The sequence below is a fragment of the Zootermopsis nevadensis genome, unplaced genomic scaffold (genome assembly GCF_977971745.1).
Source record: "Zootermopsis nevadensis isolate Lab colony 2312 unplaced genomic scaffold, Znev_1.0 Znev_ptg000028l, whole genome shotgun sequence".
Taxonomy (NCBI): Eukaryota; Metazoa; Arthropoda; class Insecta; order Blattodea; family Termopsidae; genus Zootermopsis; species Zootermopsis nevadensis.
Window position 1 is genome coordinate 20,426,151 of NW_028259160.1, and position 20,407 is coordinate 20,446,557.

A 20,407-nucleotide genomic window follows, 5' to 3' on the forward strand; every position below is an offset into this window, starting at 1 on the left:
AGTTTTCATTCGCACTGGAACGCGAAAGAATGAAAGCGCTGACTCACGCATTCGCTTGGGGCATGTGCTCACGAAATCAGTTTCACTTATTAAACATTTGTTCACATGAAATTTGTACTAAAATCCGTTAGGTAAACACTTGTCTGATTTATTTCTATTTGATGACGGTCTGAAAATAAGACCGCCATTGCTTTTAAACTTCGCTGTGAAGTCAACCGTGAAGACAAACACGAGAATATAAGGATGGAATAGAATTGTAGAACACATCAACAATGACGTTTCTGTTAATTTGTTAAGTGTGTGCAAGTACCATAAAGGTAATAAAACATTGTTCGACGCCGCTAACAAGGGGACACGGTCCATTGTTATCCTCTGACTGACTTCCTGGCCAAAGTTTGACGTGTCGACACACTCCAGTGTTTCTTTCGAAGACGCATATCATGGCTATAGGGGTCTCCAAATTTAATTTGTTTTTAGGTTTTACATTTATTTGTTTATTTAATTTCTTTCTTTACCGGAAATTAAATTATTATCTCTCGTGACACCTGTTCGAGATGTCGCACAGACAATCAGACCAAGTTTTTGTATTCTTACGAAAATGTATTTTTTATTATTCTATCACGGCGGCAGATCGACTTTTGAGGAAGTAAATTCTTGGGTTTTCTTTGTAAATTTTAACACACTCAGTTCAATGTTCATTCACTATAATAAAAAGTTTCGTGAGGTTCAATTCCCTGTTTTTTTTGTATTTTCACTGGGGATAGTAATTTATCCTCCCGATGCCAAGAAATTACGGTGAAAGTGTATGTTTAAATGTTTTGAATCGGTTAAAAGGCAAGAAGTGTTAAAAATGTTAAAAGTCACGTGACGTGTGTTCTTTGTTTCGACACAAGAACGTGTTCTGGTGAGTGGACAGTGAGCCGAGTGTGTTGAAAGTGACTAAGCGAAAAATAGCCAGGAATCAAAATAACATAGAGATACTTTCATTACAGAACTTTTAACTTAAAGACACGTAGTCCACAATGTATAAACTACTTTCTGACTTGAAATGCGCATTGTGTTTGTAAACGCACGATCTCGGAATGTGGGTTTGTATTTGTCATGAAAATGAATCATCTTACGTGTTGATTTGCGAAGTCCCCGCGTGTTGTGGTGCAGTGTTGAACTTTAACTAGTACAAGATCGCTCGAAATAGTCGGTTGGGTTGTTTTTGTTATAATTAGTTGCATATGTTTTCTTTTTCGACATGTCGTCTTGTGTTGTCGGCTGCATATCTCCGAGCCTGGTTGCCCCAATTGCACACTTGGGTGGGGGGGGGGGGGGAGACCCAACGTGAACATTGGCAAGCGATGACACGCGGTTATAAGAGGGAACTGGAGCCTTTAGGGTCAGAGTTGCTTGTGAGATTCCTCTAGGCATCGGATGAGTCAGGACGTAGATGAAACGTCCTTGAAATCTTTTCTAGCTAACATCGGGAAATACTGATTTCATAAATGCAGTCAAGACCGGCTTTGTGGAATGTTGAACGTCGTGATTTTAAGGAAAATATAATTACATGAAATTCTTCACGAGGCGGATGGTCGGGGCCCTACTTGAAACTAAAAAAACCGTCAGGCTATAAAGTTTAATTTTTTTTAAACTTGCTTTAAAATTCATCTGTTTCGTCAGGATCGCCAACAAAAGTATATAATAAATTGTAGTGCATTGTCCCAAAACATATTAATTTGAATAATGTCTTAGAATCTGTAATGTCGGCTACAATACTGCAGCATCCCATAAAATTTCCACCATCCATGACACACTCGATATTAAACACGGAGAGAAAAATGACGCAAGATTTATTTATTTATAGTTAATGTAACTACGCTTTCAGTATGTAGACTTGTGTAGCGTCGAATTTAAGGTATTGCGACGTAGGGACTGAGGAAATCCACGAAAGACCTCAGGATGTCCGGTCTCCTGACCCAGATTTGGACCTGGGACCCCCCGAAAATGGCGGTCATTTTCTCATTGTAAATGATTTTGTATTTGTTGTAGTGACGTCACAGTGTACAGCGTTTTTTTTTTGCCAAAACTCTGTGAAGTAGTATTTTTTTCCCGAAACAATGAAATGGTTATGTTTTAATATTTTTTTTCTAACAATTCTTTTCGTAATTACGGGTTATCTGGAAGCCACGGACAGCGAACTGTTGCATCCGCCGCCATTTCGCGTAAGTATTCCTAGGCCTTAGAACTTGCGCGCAAGTCGGCGTATTAAAATGACCGCCGATTGTATCAAAATTAAAGTAGCACTGCACATGCGCAGACAGACGCGTTGCCCCCCCCTCCCACCGCTCTCCCTCTCTTCAGTGTCGTAGCTGAAGCTCACAGATAGGCTCGTTTCACACATATACGGCGACCGTCCAAACGGCACCGTTTACACGGAACGGTGAAAACTTCACACACAAACCGATCATACCCGGAACCGGTTATTCTGTTGTTTGTTGCCAACATAACTTGACAGTAAAACAAAAAGTTCTCAGTTATCGTCTCTCTAGAGCCCGAAGGTACATAGAACGCTCGTTTGGAATATTAAGTAACAAATGGAGGATCTTTCATCGAGCTATAAACTTGCAATCTGATTTTGCTGTAGACATTGTCAAGGCTTGTGTTGATTTATACAACTTTGTTCGGGAGAGAGACGGCTACGAGCCAGAGGACTTGATAAAATACGTGGTGAAGACGCAGTGCGCGGGGGAATATCAGCAAAGAGTGTGAGAAATCTTTTAGCTGACTACTTCTTAACACCTGTTGGCTCTCTGAAATGGCAGCTTTCAAAGATTTAATTTATTACTATACCTATATTTAATTGTAGAACAATTCATTTCATTGTAGAAAGTTTAATAAATTCACATTCAATGATTATTACTTCACAAGGTTGGTACTTAAGTCACGGAACCGGGCATTACACACGGCACGTGTGAAGGAAGCTATTCAACTGTTCACCCGACTACCAAGTGGTGCGCCGTTAGAACGGTCTCGGCGCCGGGTTTTGTAGTGGGAAGACACGGCGACTTCACGGTAGACCGTTACCGTATAGACGGCACCGGTGCGTGTGAAAGCTCTTGTATAATCTTCGACCTTTAACCGTGTAAACGGAGCCGTTTGGACGTTCGCCGTGTATGTGTGAAACGGGCCATACTCAGCGTGAACCGTACGTCACGATGCATGAGATTCGGTGAGTTACACGTCCATTTAAAATAGCGACTGGACACCACAAACCCCCTTTCTAATTCCATGAGAGTCTCGGAACATTAAGACGATTTCTTATTTTGCTAGTTCGTGGTGTCTTATAAATTCGTACGATGAAAAGACTGTTGAAATTCAACAAGGAATGGTGTTTTGAGTATGTTCTGCACGTATCCTCTTTCGTGCCTTCATATCTTTCGTTCGTTTATATATTTTTCTTCCTTCATCTCATATTCCATTTATATGTCTTTGATTTGTCCGTATAATCGTCATTCCTATAGACATTTTTATTTCAGTATATGACATTGTCTTCTCTCCTCTAAAACATGTTACAGAAGTTTATTAAGAGCCACGTACTGCCGACCCACGGTTTTTTTTTACAGCGCTGTAAATGACCTTGGATTCTGGTTGGAAGGATTTGCGGTGCTTCGTTTCAGTTATCATACTCCAGCAGCTGCCTCCCCCCTCCACCCCCTCTCCGCGCATGCGTATGTGAAGTGCTCCGGGATACATGCGCAGGGAATTAATAGCTGTGGTATCCGCCAGCTACTCTGAGCCAGGGAGCTAAGGGAGGAATTATCAGCGAAGCTCACACACACGCCAGTGGGCGTAGTGATACAGGGAGAATTGCGTTTGTAAATGTAGGAAAAATATATGGAGCGTGGGAGACCGTTTCGAGCGGCTCGTAACGGTGGCTGTGGAAGTGATGGCTACTCCTTGCGGAAAACATTTATCTCAGGTTTCAGTTGTAGATGGAAATTCAAGTAGTGCACACGAATCCACAGTGAATGTTATGTTTGTCTTAAGATTTCGTTTCATTGACGAAGGGAAAACAATTTTGATTTAAGATTTGAGGTTTTCACAGCGGTGAGTATGAATATTTCTGTCTTCTGGGTTGTTGCGCCGTGTAGTATGGTAGATTTCCACCAACGTTTCATAGGTCATACTGCCTCAGTCACCACGGCGATGAGATCTACCATACTAAACGGCGCAACAACCCAGAAGACAGAAATTTTCATTTTGATTCAAGTTACTCACTTTTTGAATGACAATCAAATTCCCTTTAAACAATCGTGACGTCACTTATACCCCATTGATGTTTGCGGATATAGTCGGCGAAGTAGTTTTTGGTCGGTGGAATTATCAAGGGGAAGGCTAGGAGCGAGTCTCTTTTGCGATAGTATAATGCTGACTGCACCGAGGAGCTTGTGTGACTGAACGCCCAAACAAAAGAAATACGCTGGCCGTGCCACCTCAGGTACACAGAGTAGGCCCGTCTGCCAGCTCCGCTAGCTTCTCCACCGGCCAAAAACTACTGCGCCGACTATACCAAATGGCTCAATCAGTGCTCGGCAGTAACGGAGAACAGCGACATCTCTTGATTGTAATTGGAATTGTTTGTAGCAGCTGAACGAATTCTCACTCTCGTCACCACGATATGACAAGGTCTTGATGTTCTGTGTGTGGGGGGTGACGGCGGAAATGCTGAATGAACAGTCTCACACACCCCGACAAGCGGTGCTTGGTCGCTTGAAATCATCACCATAAAGTACAGGTAGCCCTCGATTTACGCCGGGACGAACCGGCGTACACGGAATCGGCGTAAATTGAAACTCTTTTATAATGTAAATCAGTGGGAAACATTGACGAGTAATATAATGGCATTACATTTAAAGCTCAGAAATAACGTTAATAAAATAAAGGGAATTTAAAAAATATATTTTATACACTTACAATCGGCAATTCGCTGGTGTCTGCTGTTATGCGATAGTTGCATTCATGTAAGACGCCGACCTATAGAAAATCGAGTAGTAAAAATAACCCCGGTACCTCCGCAGAGATTAAATTAGTCCTTTGAAAGTTTAGAGCGCCAGGAATGAAATTGCATAAGAGCAAACTCGCATATGCAAAAGTTTTCATTTCACAAACAGCTTTTATCGATTCATCGATCTCATTTGAGCAAATTCTTGTTTTAACGAAACATACGTAATTGCAGAGATGACTTTATTTATAAATTTTATTCGAAATCAGCGGTGTAAGAATTACGATTTAGTATAAGAATCAGTACGAGAAACATTGTAAAACGTTATTAATAATAGTATTTTTTTTACACTTTTTGACTTTCTGGTTTCAAAATCGGCGTTATTCTGAATCGGCGTAAATCGAGGGCTACCTTTATGTTTTGCCAATCGTTTAGCTGTACAAAGTGAGTAGCCTGATTGAGAGATTTAGAACAGGCTTTTGTAATCCCACAGACCGAATGAGAAGGCAGTGGAATTAGGAGGCTAAGGTGGTTGTGGGTGAGCTATGGAATCCATTTTGGTGAGGAACTGCTTTGGAAAAGGTCTGTTTCCAAGGTGGAAGGACGTCATAAAACACGTTAAAGGGAGGTTATGAGGGCTCGTGAGTTGCTATATCCGGCACAAGATCTGGGTTGGTGTCGTGCTCGGTTGCTGGTCTTAGTGGCAAAGAACACAAGAGTTCTGTAACCACAGCTCGACACTTCGTATCACGGACTGTCGAACACGAAGTGTGACAGCCATTCACAGTGCTCTGACGAAGAGTGTATGATGCACTAGGGTTTTAAAGTGTTCTACACGAGGCAGAAGCCATCTTTGTATACTCACCGCTGTGAGAACATCTAATCCTACTTACGAAACTCACGTGTGAAACTGTTGCACTGAAATTTGCCTTGCAAGAATAAGAATCTTTTAGACAAAAACGATCACGGATATCGGATTTATATGTGATGTAAATAATATTCAGCGGTTTCGTAAATTATGAGGGCTACTGCGTGATGTAAAAATACTGTAAGGAGCTGGTCTTGTAATCATTGATTATGATTTCCTAATGTGTGACGTGGATAATTAACGAAATGTTTTACATGTGTGAAATAAATGCTGGAAACGAAAAAAAATGTCTTCCGGGTGGCCTACAGCAGTTGATAAATGGACGCAGGTTCAACAGTTGAAGGTAATTAGCCCACTGGCGACCTCTACATCGTATCGCCAGAAGTGAACAGACTACCTTGTCGAGTTGGGAACAGAGAAAGGTCAAGATCACGTGTCTCAGGACGGATTGGGCCAAGGAAAGAGGAATCACGAGGAGGCCAGGGATGGTTACACGACGAGGGGCTCCGCGAGCTGTATTTTTCGCGACTTGTTACCGGGCATACCGCGTCGAGGTATGCCCGGTGTTTTTTTTTTTGGGGGGGGGATTTTACGCGCACGCACAATACTAACTACACATTAAAGTCTACGTTAATATAAGACGTTGTCATCCAAATTTCTTAGATATGTTAGTGTAAAACTTATTTAATTATGATGTTAAAATAAAATGTGCGGTTTGTGTTCTGTTGTAGGCCTCTTTGTCATTTCGTATTCGTGTTTCTGTGTAATTTTAAAACGTAATACTTTTATTTCCAAACGAATTGTATTGAATATTCCCTAATTTGTCTGGTGCTAAGATGCTTTTCAGCTATTTTGGAGTGTACTAACCAGATGGCTTACAGAACCCGAAGGTTCATCACCGAACTAACCAAAGCCCTCCACCGGACCCTGTCCTGGGCCAACAAAATCCAGTTTCCTTCAACTCCTATCTCCCATAGATCCCGCCCGAGATTATCCTCCCATCTACGTCTAGGTCTCCCCAGAGGTCTCTTCCCCTCAGGCTTCCCAAATAGTGGACCCAACCAACCAGATGGCTTACGGAACCCGAATGTTCATCACCGAATTAACCAATGCCCTCCACCGGACCCTGTCCTGGGCCAACAAAATCCAGTTTCCTTCAACTCCTATCTCCCATAGATCCCGCCCGAGATTATCCTCCCATCTACGTCTAGGTCTCTCCAGAGGTCTCTTCCCCTCAGGCTTCCCAAATAGTGGACCCAACCAACCAGATGGCTTACAGAACCCGAAGGTTCATCACCGAATTAACAAAAGCTCTCCACCGGACCCTGTCCTGGGCCAACAAAATCCAGTTTCCTTCAACTCCTATCTCCCATAGATCCCGCCTGAGATTATCCTGCCATATACGTCTAGGTCTCCCCAGAGGTCTCTTCCCCTCAGGCTTCCCAAATATTGGACCCAACCAACCAGATGGCTTACGGAACCCGAAGGTTCATCACCGAATTAACAAAAGCTCTCCACCGGACCCTGTCCTGGGCCAACAAAATCCAGTCTTCTTCAACTCCTATCTCCCATAGATCCCGCCTGAGATTATCCTCCCATCTACGTCTTGGTCTCCCCAGAGGTCTCTTCCCTTCAGGCTTCCCAACCAGTACCCGGTGCACACCTCTTGTCCCATCCATGCGCGCTACATGCCCAGCCAATCTCATACTTAATCACCCATACGATAATTTGAGACCACGTATTCTAATTATTATTATTAAATATGCAAATAAAATAGCAACAAGGCATGAATATGAATGTTATGGACGTACTTTATACGTGCGTGCATACGAATTCACACACACACGTACATACAGACATTCAGTTGTGTGGAAGAAACATTCCATACGCCGTGGAACACGAACTGTATTTTAGTGCGTCGTTAAGCGGAATGGGTTAAGAAACACGTGTTTCTTGCGACAGCTAAAGTGTTGTCCTGTCGCAATTTGGCCAAGGGACGACAGCAAACAGATTTCGAAACTCGAAGAACGAATGCAACCGGGAAGCAGTTGTCTCGGGTCTCCTCCCCCCCCAGTCAGTTCTTCACACACTTGCACTCACCTGCAAAACGTACGCCCGTTCCCAGAGGAGCTCAGAACTGCAGTGACCCGCATTGAGCCAGCACATCTCGATTAGTTGTTGGGTTTGGTTCGATGGTAGAACATCCCTCTGCATTCTTGGCACAGCTGTTGAAAAATCTCGTGTCAGCCGAGTTGTTATCTCCACCACCTAACCCAGTTTAAAGGCGCGTGACGTTTTTGAACGCCGATACGTAATCATTTATTTAAACAAGTCACGTTTACATGTCCCTTGCTGGCTTACGGTTTGTTAGGTGCATCTTTGCGGGGGAAATTTCAGTGTAACAAGGTGGTCTTCTGCATTTTAGCGGGGTAGATAGCGGAGAGGCCATTATTATAAAAAAAATTAACAGTGGAACAACGGTTCCCTAGTTAACGTTGAATAACGTTTAACTGTAGGAAGTATATATGTACTAAATAAAATTTTATTCACACATTAATGTATAACTTTATATCTTATCTATACGTGACGTCATCCGCCGACAGCTTATCTAAGTATTGCGTCATGTACTCAACACATTCACTCTAGAACCGTTCTTTGTTAAAATGGCCAAAACTCCTAAACTGTAAGAGTTAGCTTAAATCTGTTTGCAAATTTGAAAAGCTCGTGTTTATTTACGTATTTCACTCGCAATATGTCCAGATCTAACTGTTACGCTTTAGACGTGACGAGCGGTTGAAGTTAAGGAACGAGGGTATAGTTATTACGTGTTTTGGGTAATTATTTTAATTACGTGTAAAATATGAATTATATAATAAAGTAAACATCATGTAGAGAAAGCCCTTTATTTACTATTTAATTTACATATAGGTATATATTCTCTATCTTACGTAGGTCTCGAGTTATTGGCGTTTGAAGAAGTTACACACCAGTTACAGTTTCCGTCGAGTGTATACCGTGATTTTATAAACGTTATTCAACGTTAAAAGCTCAGTGAACTGAGAGAACAGTTTGTGCTTTCGGGTAGAAGGGTGCAGTGAGAGGACAGTCTGGAGTATCGCGCAACGAGGAACTTCCTGATTTATATTGTGCAAGTCACGTAGGGTCGCGTGTTTTTTTTGGAATGGTTAAATGTTAAACGGTACGATGGGCTGGGCTGGTGGGTAGGATGAGGCGTAGAAAAGCGCACAGAATTTTGGAGGGGAGACTATCTGTAAAATATAAAAACTTTGAAGACCAAGGATATTAGATGAAACTTAGATAACTACGTTGTGAGGGTAAGTTGCTGAAATCCTACGTCGCCGCGCAAGGCGTTTATTGGCTCACTTTTGAATCTTTGTTGTTACTTTGTCATAATTCAGTTCTTGTTCTTTCGTCGAAGTTATTTTGTCCGAATGTTAATATGAGGTGAGCAGAAAAGAGTCTATATTCTATGTACGAGGTGCGATCGGAAAGTTTCAAGACTGCGCGTATAAAACCCCGTACACTTATCTCAGGTATTAAATTCATCCATCACCCTCGAAGTAGTTCCCCTGGGAGTGAACACAACGATCCCAGCGCCGCTGCCAAGCCTGGAAGCATCCCTGGAAATCTTTCTTTGTCAGCCTGTCAAGCACCATCTGCGATTCTGCCTGAATCTCTTCTATCGTCTCAAATCTCCTTCCCTTTAGCTGAATTTTCATCTTTGGGAAGAGGAAGAAGTCACACGGAGCTTAGAAAGGAAGTTGGGGTCGGTTCTTGCAAGATCTTTGAGCTCCTGACAAACGAGAAGTCGATTCTGCTTCTGGTCCTCAGACAGGATGCGTCGCATGTGGAGTTCTTCCTTTAGAATCAGCTGACAGGTCCCATAGCCTATCCCAACAATGTCGCACAAGTCGTTGATGGTACGACGTCGATCTTCGTGAATGGCCTGCCGAATCTTCGTAACATTTTCGGGCGTTGTGCTCGAAGATGGTCGTCCAGAACGCTCGTCATCATCGACAGAGGTTCGGCCATTTTTAAAACGTGAATGCCACACAAAAGTTTGTGCACGACCCATTGCGGACTCCCCAAATGCTTGCTTTAGCATTTCATAGGTTTCCGTAGCCGTTTTGGCGAGTCTTTGGCAAGAGATTCAGGCAGAATCGCAGATGGTGCTTGACAGGCTGACAAAGAAAGATTTCCAGGGATGCTTCCAGGCTTGGCAGCGGCGCTGGGATCGTTGTGTTCACTCCCAGGGGAACTACTTCGAGGGTGATGGATGAATTTAATACCTGAGATAAGTGTACGGGTTTTTATACGCGCAGTCTTGAAACTTTCCGATCGCACCTCGTACATTGCGTGAGAACTACGGAGTCTCTTGGGAGCACGCGGATGTGAGAAAGCTGATAACCGCTTCCTTGGACTAGCTGCAAACATGTGGAACACGTTCTGACACATTGGCACAGCTCCCCCACAGAAACATAAAGCAAAATGCAGTGTGACGGAAGGACGGGCAGCGTTGCTGTATTGTTTTTGAGACAAGCTCAGAACAATTGCACAGACCCAGTGAATTTTTTTTAATCGAATATCACTTTAATAAAATTAATTTGTGTTATTCCACGTGTAAGTGAAGTTTGATGACCACAGTTTCCATAAAACATAAATTATTCAAATAAACAAGTACCCCGAAGATTGCAGTTCTAACCTAACCTCAAAGTCCAGAAAGAGTCTCTGTGATAAACCGGAAAGTATCTGTGATTTCCTGGCTTCCGGCAGGAACTGCATGATTTATTACCAAGTAATTCAAGATTTTCCCACGGGATTGACATCATCGGCTGTACCTGTACACGCACGCACTCTGTGTACCATTTAAATAGATTGAAGTTCACTCAAGTTATTCGTAGAGGAACTTTCTGAATGCACCCAGTTGTCAATTTTTTTTCTTTCTTGTGTTGGCAGCTAGCGCCCGCACTTTGCGGGTCCTGCTCAGCTTTGCTGTTGGGTGTTTGCTCGGAGACGTGTTTCTGCACCTATTACCAGAAGTTTGGATGGAACAGGAGGACACTGTTGGTAAGTCAGTACTGGACTTCGAGAAGAAATATTATATTTCTTAATTGTGTGTAACTCATACTAAAGCAGCCATTTTCTGTCATTTCTCTTTCCATATACGTTGAAAAGCCGAATACCTCACATGAATCCAGAGTTTAAGAACCAGTCCCAAAAGGTCTAACCTCAAAAATTTAAAGAAAAATGCAGAAACTTATATCTGAACTCAAATGAGGGATTTATTCTGAATTAAAATGCCAATTATCACAGTGAACCATCACGTCTGTATGGATTGCCTGATGCTGTATAACCAAGCCACTGATTGCGACACAAATCATTAGCAATTTTTTTTTAAAGAATACGTATATAAACGTCGAATGAGAAGATGGTAAGTGGCGTTAATTTAAGGTTATGCCCAGACAGACTAAGGAATAGGAGTCAGGTATTGCGACCGAGATTTGAACCGAGGACCTACCGAATACGAAACGGGAGTGATAAACCACACGACAGCGACGTTTATGAATCTCTCGGTGGACATATCTGGTTCGTATGGCCACCGATAGATGGCACCAAGAATGACCTTGAGCATCCATTCTGTTGGTGTAACCGATTGTGGAAGGTAAGAGATACAAATTTGAAAAAGGCTCTTTTGACATTTTTATCCCAAATTTCATTAAGAGCCAATGAGCCATTTTCAAATTATTATGTGGCAGACCTTGTGTGCTCTGTAAAATGGATAGTTTTATTATTTATTTTATTGTTCTCTCCTTCAGAGATACTGAGTTACCTGACACAGCAATATTCAGAGGTCTTTGGTGCCTCTGAAACGTTAGTAAACTTACTATATTGCAACCCAGAAGACGGCCATATTTGGACTCACCACCGTGTAAACCTCGAATCTTACCGATCTTAACTATCCACAAAAATATTATAAAATTTCTGTACTCCAGTCTTGTTTCTGGAGAATGAGTTAAAAAACAAAATAGTACACCTACGCGTGGCAACCCTGACACAACTAGCAGAAAGAAAGATGGTGGATGTGTCTATGAATGCAGACCTACTTAGAACGCGTGTGGAAATCCTTTGTATTCCGGGGCGGATTACGATTTCCAGTCTCGTTACAAGGATTGTGGCCTTTTCCTGTCGCTAGATGCTGTATGTACAGACGTTATCACTCTTGTTTGCATTACCAATATACTTACTCAGAATTTATTACAGCCTTCGTTATCTTAATAGAAGTGACCATATTGACTTCAAAATATGTGTTCAAGGACATACGAAGCACATGACTTTCATATTGCAGCTTGCTGTCCTAATTCGAGCATCCACCAATAACAAAATATATGTAAACAATTTAATTATGCTACTAATGAGCTGTCTACTACAGTATCACTGAAATTGAAATGTGATTTATTTTATAAAATTACTATATATTCAAGTGAGGAATATTTTCAATGTGTAATTGGCAACACTGCTGAGGTGTGGTCATACTGTAGCTCAAGGTCGGACAGTGCCATCTTGTGAGCGCGGTTTGGTAATACATTTGTGCCAAGTGGGTGTGGTGTAAAAAGTGGATGCTACACCAGAGATTCACTATTAACCACACTAACAGCATGTCAACATCTGACCTTGAGCTACATCAGCAGTGTTGCCATCATACAAGTAAATATTGTAATTTTTCCCTTTTTAATCTTCTTCATAATCGTAACAAAACTGTAATTTTAAAAAATATCATCTCATTTTCCCCACACTTATCACGTACTTTAGATGCTGGGCTCAGTAGGAACGCAAGGTATGAGAGCATAAATTGACTTAAATCTGATTGAATCAACACATTATTGCAAACCGTTAACTTGTTTAGCGTTTGTTGAAGAACCTCTGCGTCCAGACCGGTTCTGGGGCCCACCCAGCCTCCTATCCGATGGGTACCGGGGTCCTTTCCCGGGGGTAAAACACGGCTGGGGCTTGATGCTGACTCACCCCTTTCTAGTTCCAATGTTAAGAATGAGTAGGAGCTATAATTCCTCTCCCCTCAAGTGCCTACATGGACAGTTTTTGTTGAAGAATGTATGCTGGCTGGCACTGTATTGTTTCAGAATTGAAGAGCCATTGTTTGCATCACCAAAGGATCCCAAATTTATTTTCTGAATGTAAAATTATTACTAAGATGTTAAAAATTTCATATTTGGAGCAGTATTATCTATTGAAAAGCTGTCAGCTTCTATAATAATTTGTTTTTAGCCCTATGGAAAGTAAGTAAGTGTTTGTTCCCTTTCAGAACATCTGTACGTATTTTTATTAATAGGATTCGTTTATAAGATTCGTAATTTGCGTGTTTCAGAGCACGTGATTGGACACCCGGCTCTGAACAAAGGACTCTGGGTACTCGCTGGCTTGCTCATATTCATCGTACTAGAGAAAGTATTCACCTCTATTCCAGGAAAGATCGACGTCCAAAAGACAGCCTCTGACGTGAATGTTAAACAGGAAAATGTATATGTTCTTAATAACAACATTAAAGAACTTGTTAATAGGCATGAAAATGACCACCACACAAATCTAAAGAGATCAAACGCACACGAACAGAAGGCACTGCTCAATCCAATCAAGTCTACAACTATAAAGGTAAACAGTTTTAGTATCAGGTTATGAAAAATACTGCAGGATTTTCATTATTATGCTTTTCAGCGGAAATGGCGGCTGGAGCGTGTACCAATCACGTGTAATGTGCCTTAGTATGAAGTAAAGAAGTGAGATGTAGGAGCGAGAAGGTGAGGAGGAAACAACATACAGTGGTGCAAGATATAGCATTGGTTTCCAGTGGTTATAACACTACTCAAAATACACGTAAGAAGTGGCAACAGCGCAGTGCGGCTACCGATGGTTCTACCACGGGGTTTCCGAACAGACGGAGGCCTATGATACTTATCAGCAGACCTCCTTTGCGAAGATTAATCACTCACAAAGAGCAGACCTTGGCTCAGCTGCCAATTCCGCTGAAAAATACTATAGAGTTATATACATTTATTGATGGGTTATTTTTTTATTGTATGACACAAGTATTGAGGTTAATTTGGTGTTGAATGATATACAGCATGATGGATGTGGATGAATCGGACCATATATGGGCATTTTTCTGGTGGTGATCGTAATTTTGCCTGGTGTGATTGAGGACTACTGCAAAAAGCTTAGAATAATCAGTCAGTGGCTGAGATTTGAAATACGTATGTAACTCCAAGTTATGAGTCGTACAAGTGAGAATTGCCAGTTTTGAGTTTAGATAATGTGAAGCGTTATTAAGTTATTTTTAATGATCTCCATGGAAATATGAAGTGCCATATAATTACCATTTTTGTTGGAGTTTTAAAACCATTTTGGAAACATTTAAATACACAGCTTCCATAGCAGCATTTTAATTCCCATATACGGTAATAAATTGATAGGAATAACATGTATAAATAACTATGAGAACAGCTTAGAATTTTGACACTGGTTTATTCAGATGTGTTATGTTCTGCCAGCAGAGAGTAAGTAACTACAATTTATTGAATATATTGACTGTGTATTGTGAGCTGTGTCCACAGAAATTATAATTTTTTGGTTTGGAGAGCGACAGAATGTAGTTCCTGCTGTATTATGATGGCGCATGCGGACAGTAGGTTATTGATGTATGTGGGCTGATGATTTGTAGTTTTCGTGACTATAAATCATGTCTTTCTCCACAGGTTTTGGCTTTGACTGTGTATGATGTGAATAAAATAAATTCAAGGCTAATTAAAGAGAAGATTCCACTAATAGGCCTGGTGATGGTTCTCGTTGTTTACTGATGAGTATGTTGTCTGGAAATGAAGGTTCTTGAGTTTTGAGTTTCGCTGGTAAATTAGGTTAACGTTCTGTCTAGATAATGACATTTATTTTTCTCCTTCGCAATTTATTATTGGTGATAATTGTTATCAGACTAGGTCATCCCAGTCTGGTGGAAGTTTACCAACATTACAGAGGTCATTCTACCTCCATCATCAGGGCGATGATGGAGCAGCGAGGACCTCTGAAATGTTGGGAGACTTATACAAGATTGCACTGCGCAACAATCCAGAAGGCAGCCATTTTCAGTCTTGTGTTATGCCTACTAACCTGACTTGATCCCAGCCATTGCCGGCATGTAGTAGAGGCAACTTGCAAAAAATATTTTTATCAAATACGATGTGCTATCAAAATTTTTCCTTACTGTAGTAAACAAGACCCTTTTTGAAGGCAACTTCAGTGCTGAGCGTGGAGGATTGTGTACGTTGACGAAGTTGGGGGTTATGCAGGTGGTAGGGTCTCCCAAGCCAGATTGGCATTGACAGAGTCACCAGACAAAGTGTGTCCAACTATGGTAGGGCAGGGTGTGGCTCTGTAGGTGTAGTGAAGCCAGCCTCCCTGGGGGAGTAAATCCCAAAATCCAATCCTGGCCCTCCTTAAAAGGGGTTGAGCATGGGGCTAACGACCGCACCTCATAAAAAAGTCGGCGTTCAGAAACGCAAAGATGAAAGACGGAAGCCAGTGCCAGACTTAAGGGGTTGTAGCGCTACAGGAAGGAAAGAAAGTAAACAAGACACAGAATGAAAGTTACTGGCACTCTAATTGTGTTTGCCTTTGGTGGAAGTACTTTTTGGAACCCCTGTTTAATGTCTTGTGACCATATTTTTATTTTTTGTTGAATTTTCAAAATGTCATCGCATAATTTCCCTTTGAGTTACATTGCTGGTGTTGGAAATACAACAAATCACCAGGAGCCACACCCGGAGAGTTTGGGGGTGTCATGTCACGGTTGTGTTGTTCTTGGCCACATATAGCGAAGAGAGAATGGCGAGAGGAAGGAATATTGTCATCATGCAGTGATTTATCGACAGTGCCATTTTCCTGGCTGTTCGAGCCTTGCGACCTATAAAATACTGTAGGACGTCTTTCTATAAATGCTGGTTAACAAGTTGACTCTTTGGGACAAATCCATGGCAAATGATCATCTTGATATAAAAGAAATGTTGTCAACTTGACATTCAAGCGAACCTGCCTAGCTTTTATTGGATACAGAGATGAAGGAGTTTTTGTACCGAGAGTATTACTGCTGTGTCTGTTAGATCATACCTGCAAACCAGCATCTCATCCTCTGCGACGAGCTTCAAACAGAAGCAAACACTAGCTTTCAAATCTGTTATCCTAGTAAAAGAACATAAATTATAAATGAGACTCAACGGTCTCACTTGAACATATGTAAAATCATACTGAGGATCGGCAAGAATGATGCTAATATTCTCGCAGAAGTATATACTGTCAGGAAAACACCGCACTGTCATTCCTGTTGCGACGTTACAGGGAGTCGAGGAACTTTTGGATAGCACATTGTATGTATACCTCAGCCTGGACAATGCTGAACATAATAGCTTGATAACATTTGGGTTTACGATCATGTGCAGACCAGCTCTGGTACCTAGTAGGTCTCTTCTCGGGGGGGTAAGTTGTTAAGAGTGCGAAGCTGAGCGCTCACCTCCATCTAGTGCACTTATTAAAAGTCATCCACCACACGTTCATGGTATAATCCTAATATTAAGGACAACTTTTCCTTTCTGTCGCTAGGTGAGTGGATACCTGAACTTAATGGCGAACTCATTTGACAATTTCACTCATGGTCTGGCTGTTGGAGGCGGCTTTCTAGTATCATTCCCGCACGGTGTCCTGACAACGCTTGCCATCCTCTTCCATGAAATACCGCATGAAGTTGGGGACTTTGCGATTCTCCTGAAATCAGGATTTTCACGATGGGATGCAGCACTAGCCCAGATTGCTACAGCGTCAGCAGGGATTGTTGGTGCTGTCACCGCTGTCGCCCTCAGTGGTGCAACCTCTAACGTTGGTAAGATATGCTATGAACGCGAAGACAATGTTTTTCTGGCCTCTGATTTCCAGCAACATGTTTATTATGTTGTAATGAAGTTTTCCCAGGCAGTCACCTCTGTTAATATGTATAAGTTTGGTGTTTCAGTGACTGTCTATACATCCATCATCAGGGACTGATGTGACGCAGCTGTTCGTTGCATACCGACGTACTTGGGGTCCTTGTCAGGACAGTAAACAAACAGTGGAACTCGCATTATGTCAATCTCGATGATGGAAGCAATGTACAGTCTCTGAAACATTGGAAACTGATCCCATAAATACATCCATGGATGATTGCTCAAGAAGACATTATTACAGATTACGCAGTAATTTTATAAAATCAGTGTAACAGACACAATGAGCCGGGATAGCTCAGTCAGTATAGTGACTAGCTACGGGCTGGATGACCGGGGTTCGATCCCCGACGAGGGCAGAGGATTTTTCCTCTAGCCTCTGCGTCCAGACCGGCTCTGGGGCCCACCCAGCCTCCTCTACAATGGGTACCGGGGTCCTTTCCCGGGGGTAAAGCCGGCCGGGGCGTGATGCTGACCACTCACCCCCATCTAGTGCCGAGGTCAAGGAAGAGAGGAGCTATACCTCCTCTCACCCCAAGCGCCTACATGGCGTATAGTGGGACAAATTTTACTTTTTGTAACAGACACAGAGAGAAGTCTGAATGTGAACACCATATTGTTCGTGGGTATTCTTAATTTTTAATCTTGTAGTCTTTGTTAGGCACCAATAATCCCAACGTAATAATGTGATGCTGTCCGCGGTGAGTGACGAGTCGCTACTTAGCCATCCTAAAAGCTTTGGTTCCGCAACCACTGAACGAACAACAGGCTTTCATGTTTTCTGATGGGTACAGCTTTAAGTTTACCTCACAGAGGCACAGCGATTTAATCTAGAATATTATCACAACACCCACAGAACACATTTAGAGGTTCACAGTCCACAGACCAGGAGAAAATCTCTGCTAGGAATTCGATATACGCGCATGCGCAAGATTTCGCGGTGAGTGACGACCCATCCTAAAAGCATTCGTTCCACAACTACTGAACGAACAACAGACGACAGGCTTTCACGTGTTGTAATGGGTACAGCTTTAAGATTACCTCACAGCTGCACAGTGATTTAATCTAGAATATTATCACAACGCCCACAGAACACAGTACAGACGCTCTCACTACAGGCTAATCTAAACTGCCTGATGTTTTCAGTCTGTGTTGTAGTAGTATAACTCTCTGGCGTGTCACACTTCCCACCAATAGCAGCCCTCTAGTCCACCTGATAGTAAACATTCCCCCTGCACCGCACCAGAAACGACTACCCACCGCAGGGCTTTTCTCCTGGTCTGTGGACAGTAGTTTACGCGTAAATGAAGTGAGCCTCTTTATTTAAGATGACGAAGATTAGTGTTATTTCATTGTCTAAACAAAAAGTGCATTAGTGGCTTGTAATTTATAGCGGTATTTGTAAAGAGTTCTTTCATGTCATTCGTATTTTTCCCCGCAAACTTTCTGTAGTCTTCATCTCTTGTTAAATATCAGCTGTTTCCTCCTGGATTCACAATCTTGTTATTCCTGGACCTGCACGTATTTTTGCTTGACAGAGTCACGGACATCCTGGATTCTGCCATTTACTGCGGGCGGATTTCTGCATATTGCGCTAGTCACTGTGTTGCCAGATCTTCTTCAGGAGGAGAACCCAAAGGAATCATTGCTCCATCTGGCATCCTTGCTCGGGGGCATTGGTATCATGGCAGCCCTCATTATGGTGAGTAGTTGGTGGCAGTCGGTAGTTTGCTAATCTGTTCGCCGTTGCCCTTGGCAATTTGACGTTTTAATTTTTGTGAAAACAATGGATTTACATCATTTATGTTCTCTTAATTACATATTTTATTCTATCTTTTTTTAAACAGAATACAGTATTATTATATAAAATTGTACACTGTAGGAATTTCATGTATTACAATTAAAATCTGAGTTCTGTTTTCATTTCTGTATGGTTCTTTAAATTGTAAAACCCATGACTACATTACAAACATGTCTGTGATGATTCCAGGGCTCTGGTGATTCAATGCAGGTTATATAAGTATACAAAAATGTCATTTGTGATTTGGAACGAATGTAACGTCTACTCGGAAGTAATTCTGTTGTTTGTTAGCAGGTTACAGATTAAAAGAGAAAGCATTACAAGGTACAATGGGCATGTTTTGTAATGTGCAGGTTGTAAGCCTGTACCGATGTATGTGTGTTAACTACTGTGATCGAGATTTACAGCTGACTGGCGATGAAGGGTTTTCTAGCAAACATTTTTGTGCACTTTCTTAAGGATAATATGAATTTGTTGTATAGATTTCTGTACCATATCTATTATTCAGAAATTATTTTGAAATGTATGTATATATATATTATACTTGGAAACAAAAGAAAAAATAGCATTTTGGTTTTACGCTACTTCTGATCCTTGTCAAGACGAACGCCTGTCCGTGTCTAGTGTTTCAGATGGAGGTATATGCGTGTTGCCTGGTGTGTACAGTCTCATTCTGCTAATTAAGGAGAGAACAGCATCCAATTTATATGTCAGCATTTTTAGCGTATAACCTTAACCCCTTTGACCACGACACCCTTCATGTCTTCAGCAGGCATTCAGGCTTCAGTTTCCGTCACCCTATTTTCACAGTATTGGCTATTGTACATTCACCGATTAACCAAAATGAAACTGTCGCTTTCTGGCTCGTGACTGACTGCCAAGTCCTTGCTTGGTTTTGCGAATACGAGTTGAATTACCACTCCATAAAAACAATGAAATAACTTGCTTGCGGAACAAAGAGGCGCTGAAAATGATGTTCTACTACCCAGAAGATGGCCATCTTTGTACTCACCATCATGACAACCTCAAATATTCATGTAGAATCAGTTGTGTTTCATGAATGAATTCCAGTTGGGTAGGGATAAGGCTTGAATTTGTTTTGTACTTTCTGCCACATCGAGACTCTTTGTCTCTCAGGTGTAGAACGCAGTTGCCAAGTATAACACCCCGATAATTATGTATCGCTGCTGCCTCGGTAAGGTAAGCACACTCCATATACAGGAAAATGTCTCGTGACCTTCAGACTTTGTATGAGCGAGTTGTACTCTGCTAAATCGTGTTCTGGTTGACCAGCAAAACGGTGGTTGTTAGCTGACTGTATACGTTGGTATTTACGACTGCGAGGATTAAGATGTAGGAATCTGGAACAGTCACTAACAGCATAAACTCTGTTCTAAATTATATTAAAATTCATTCAGCTGTTCTGGACATTTTTGGGATAAAGCTGGGTGGGCAAAAAGAAGCCCTTGGAGCTGCAAGCACAGGATGTAAGCATGCTAGTGAAAGGCTTGGTCGATAAAGTGGGTGTCAAGCCTTGTGAAGTAGCGTAAGGGGAGATATCTGGGTTAAAGCTCATTCATGTTATTGCCAACTGCAATAAACGATGCCGTGAGCAACGCCCCAAAGTGGAAAGGCATGCTGAGGCAAGCATCTCGGGGGAAAGAGTCCCACTGTGGTTAAACCAAAGGTTG

General features: G+C 41.9%; 1 protein-coding gene across 2 annotated transcripts in view; it reads left to right on the forward strand.

The window, feature by feature from the left end:
* The window catches only part of Zip99C (Zinc transporter Zip99C), a 43,892-nt gene extending 24,608 nt beyond the window's left edge, over positions 1-19,284 (forward strand). The window contains exons 2-6 of one of the 2 annotated variants that reach the window (XM_022058107.1): positions 10,836-10,946; positions 13,264-13,547; positions 16,542-16,818; positions 18,454-18,617; positions 19,011-19,284. In XM_022058107.1, the coding sequence (XP_021913799.1) occupies positions 10,836-10,946; positions 13,264-13,547; positions 16,542-16,818; positions 18,454-18,617; positions 19,011-19,022 (848 nt within the window). In that variant the 3' untranslated portion in view covers positions 19,023-19,284. Of the gene's footprint in view, positions 1-10,835; positions 10,947-13,263; positions 13,548-16,541; positions 16,819-18,453 lie in introns of both variants that reach the window. The other variant, XM_087357857.1, reaches the window with a different exon arrangement.
* Positions 19,285-20,407: the final 1,123 nt, after the last annotated feature.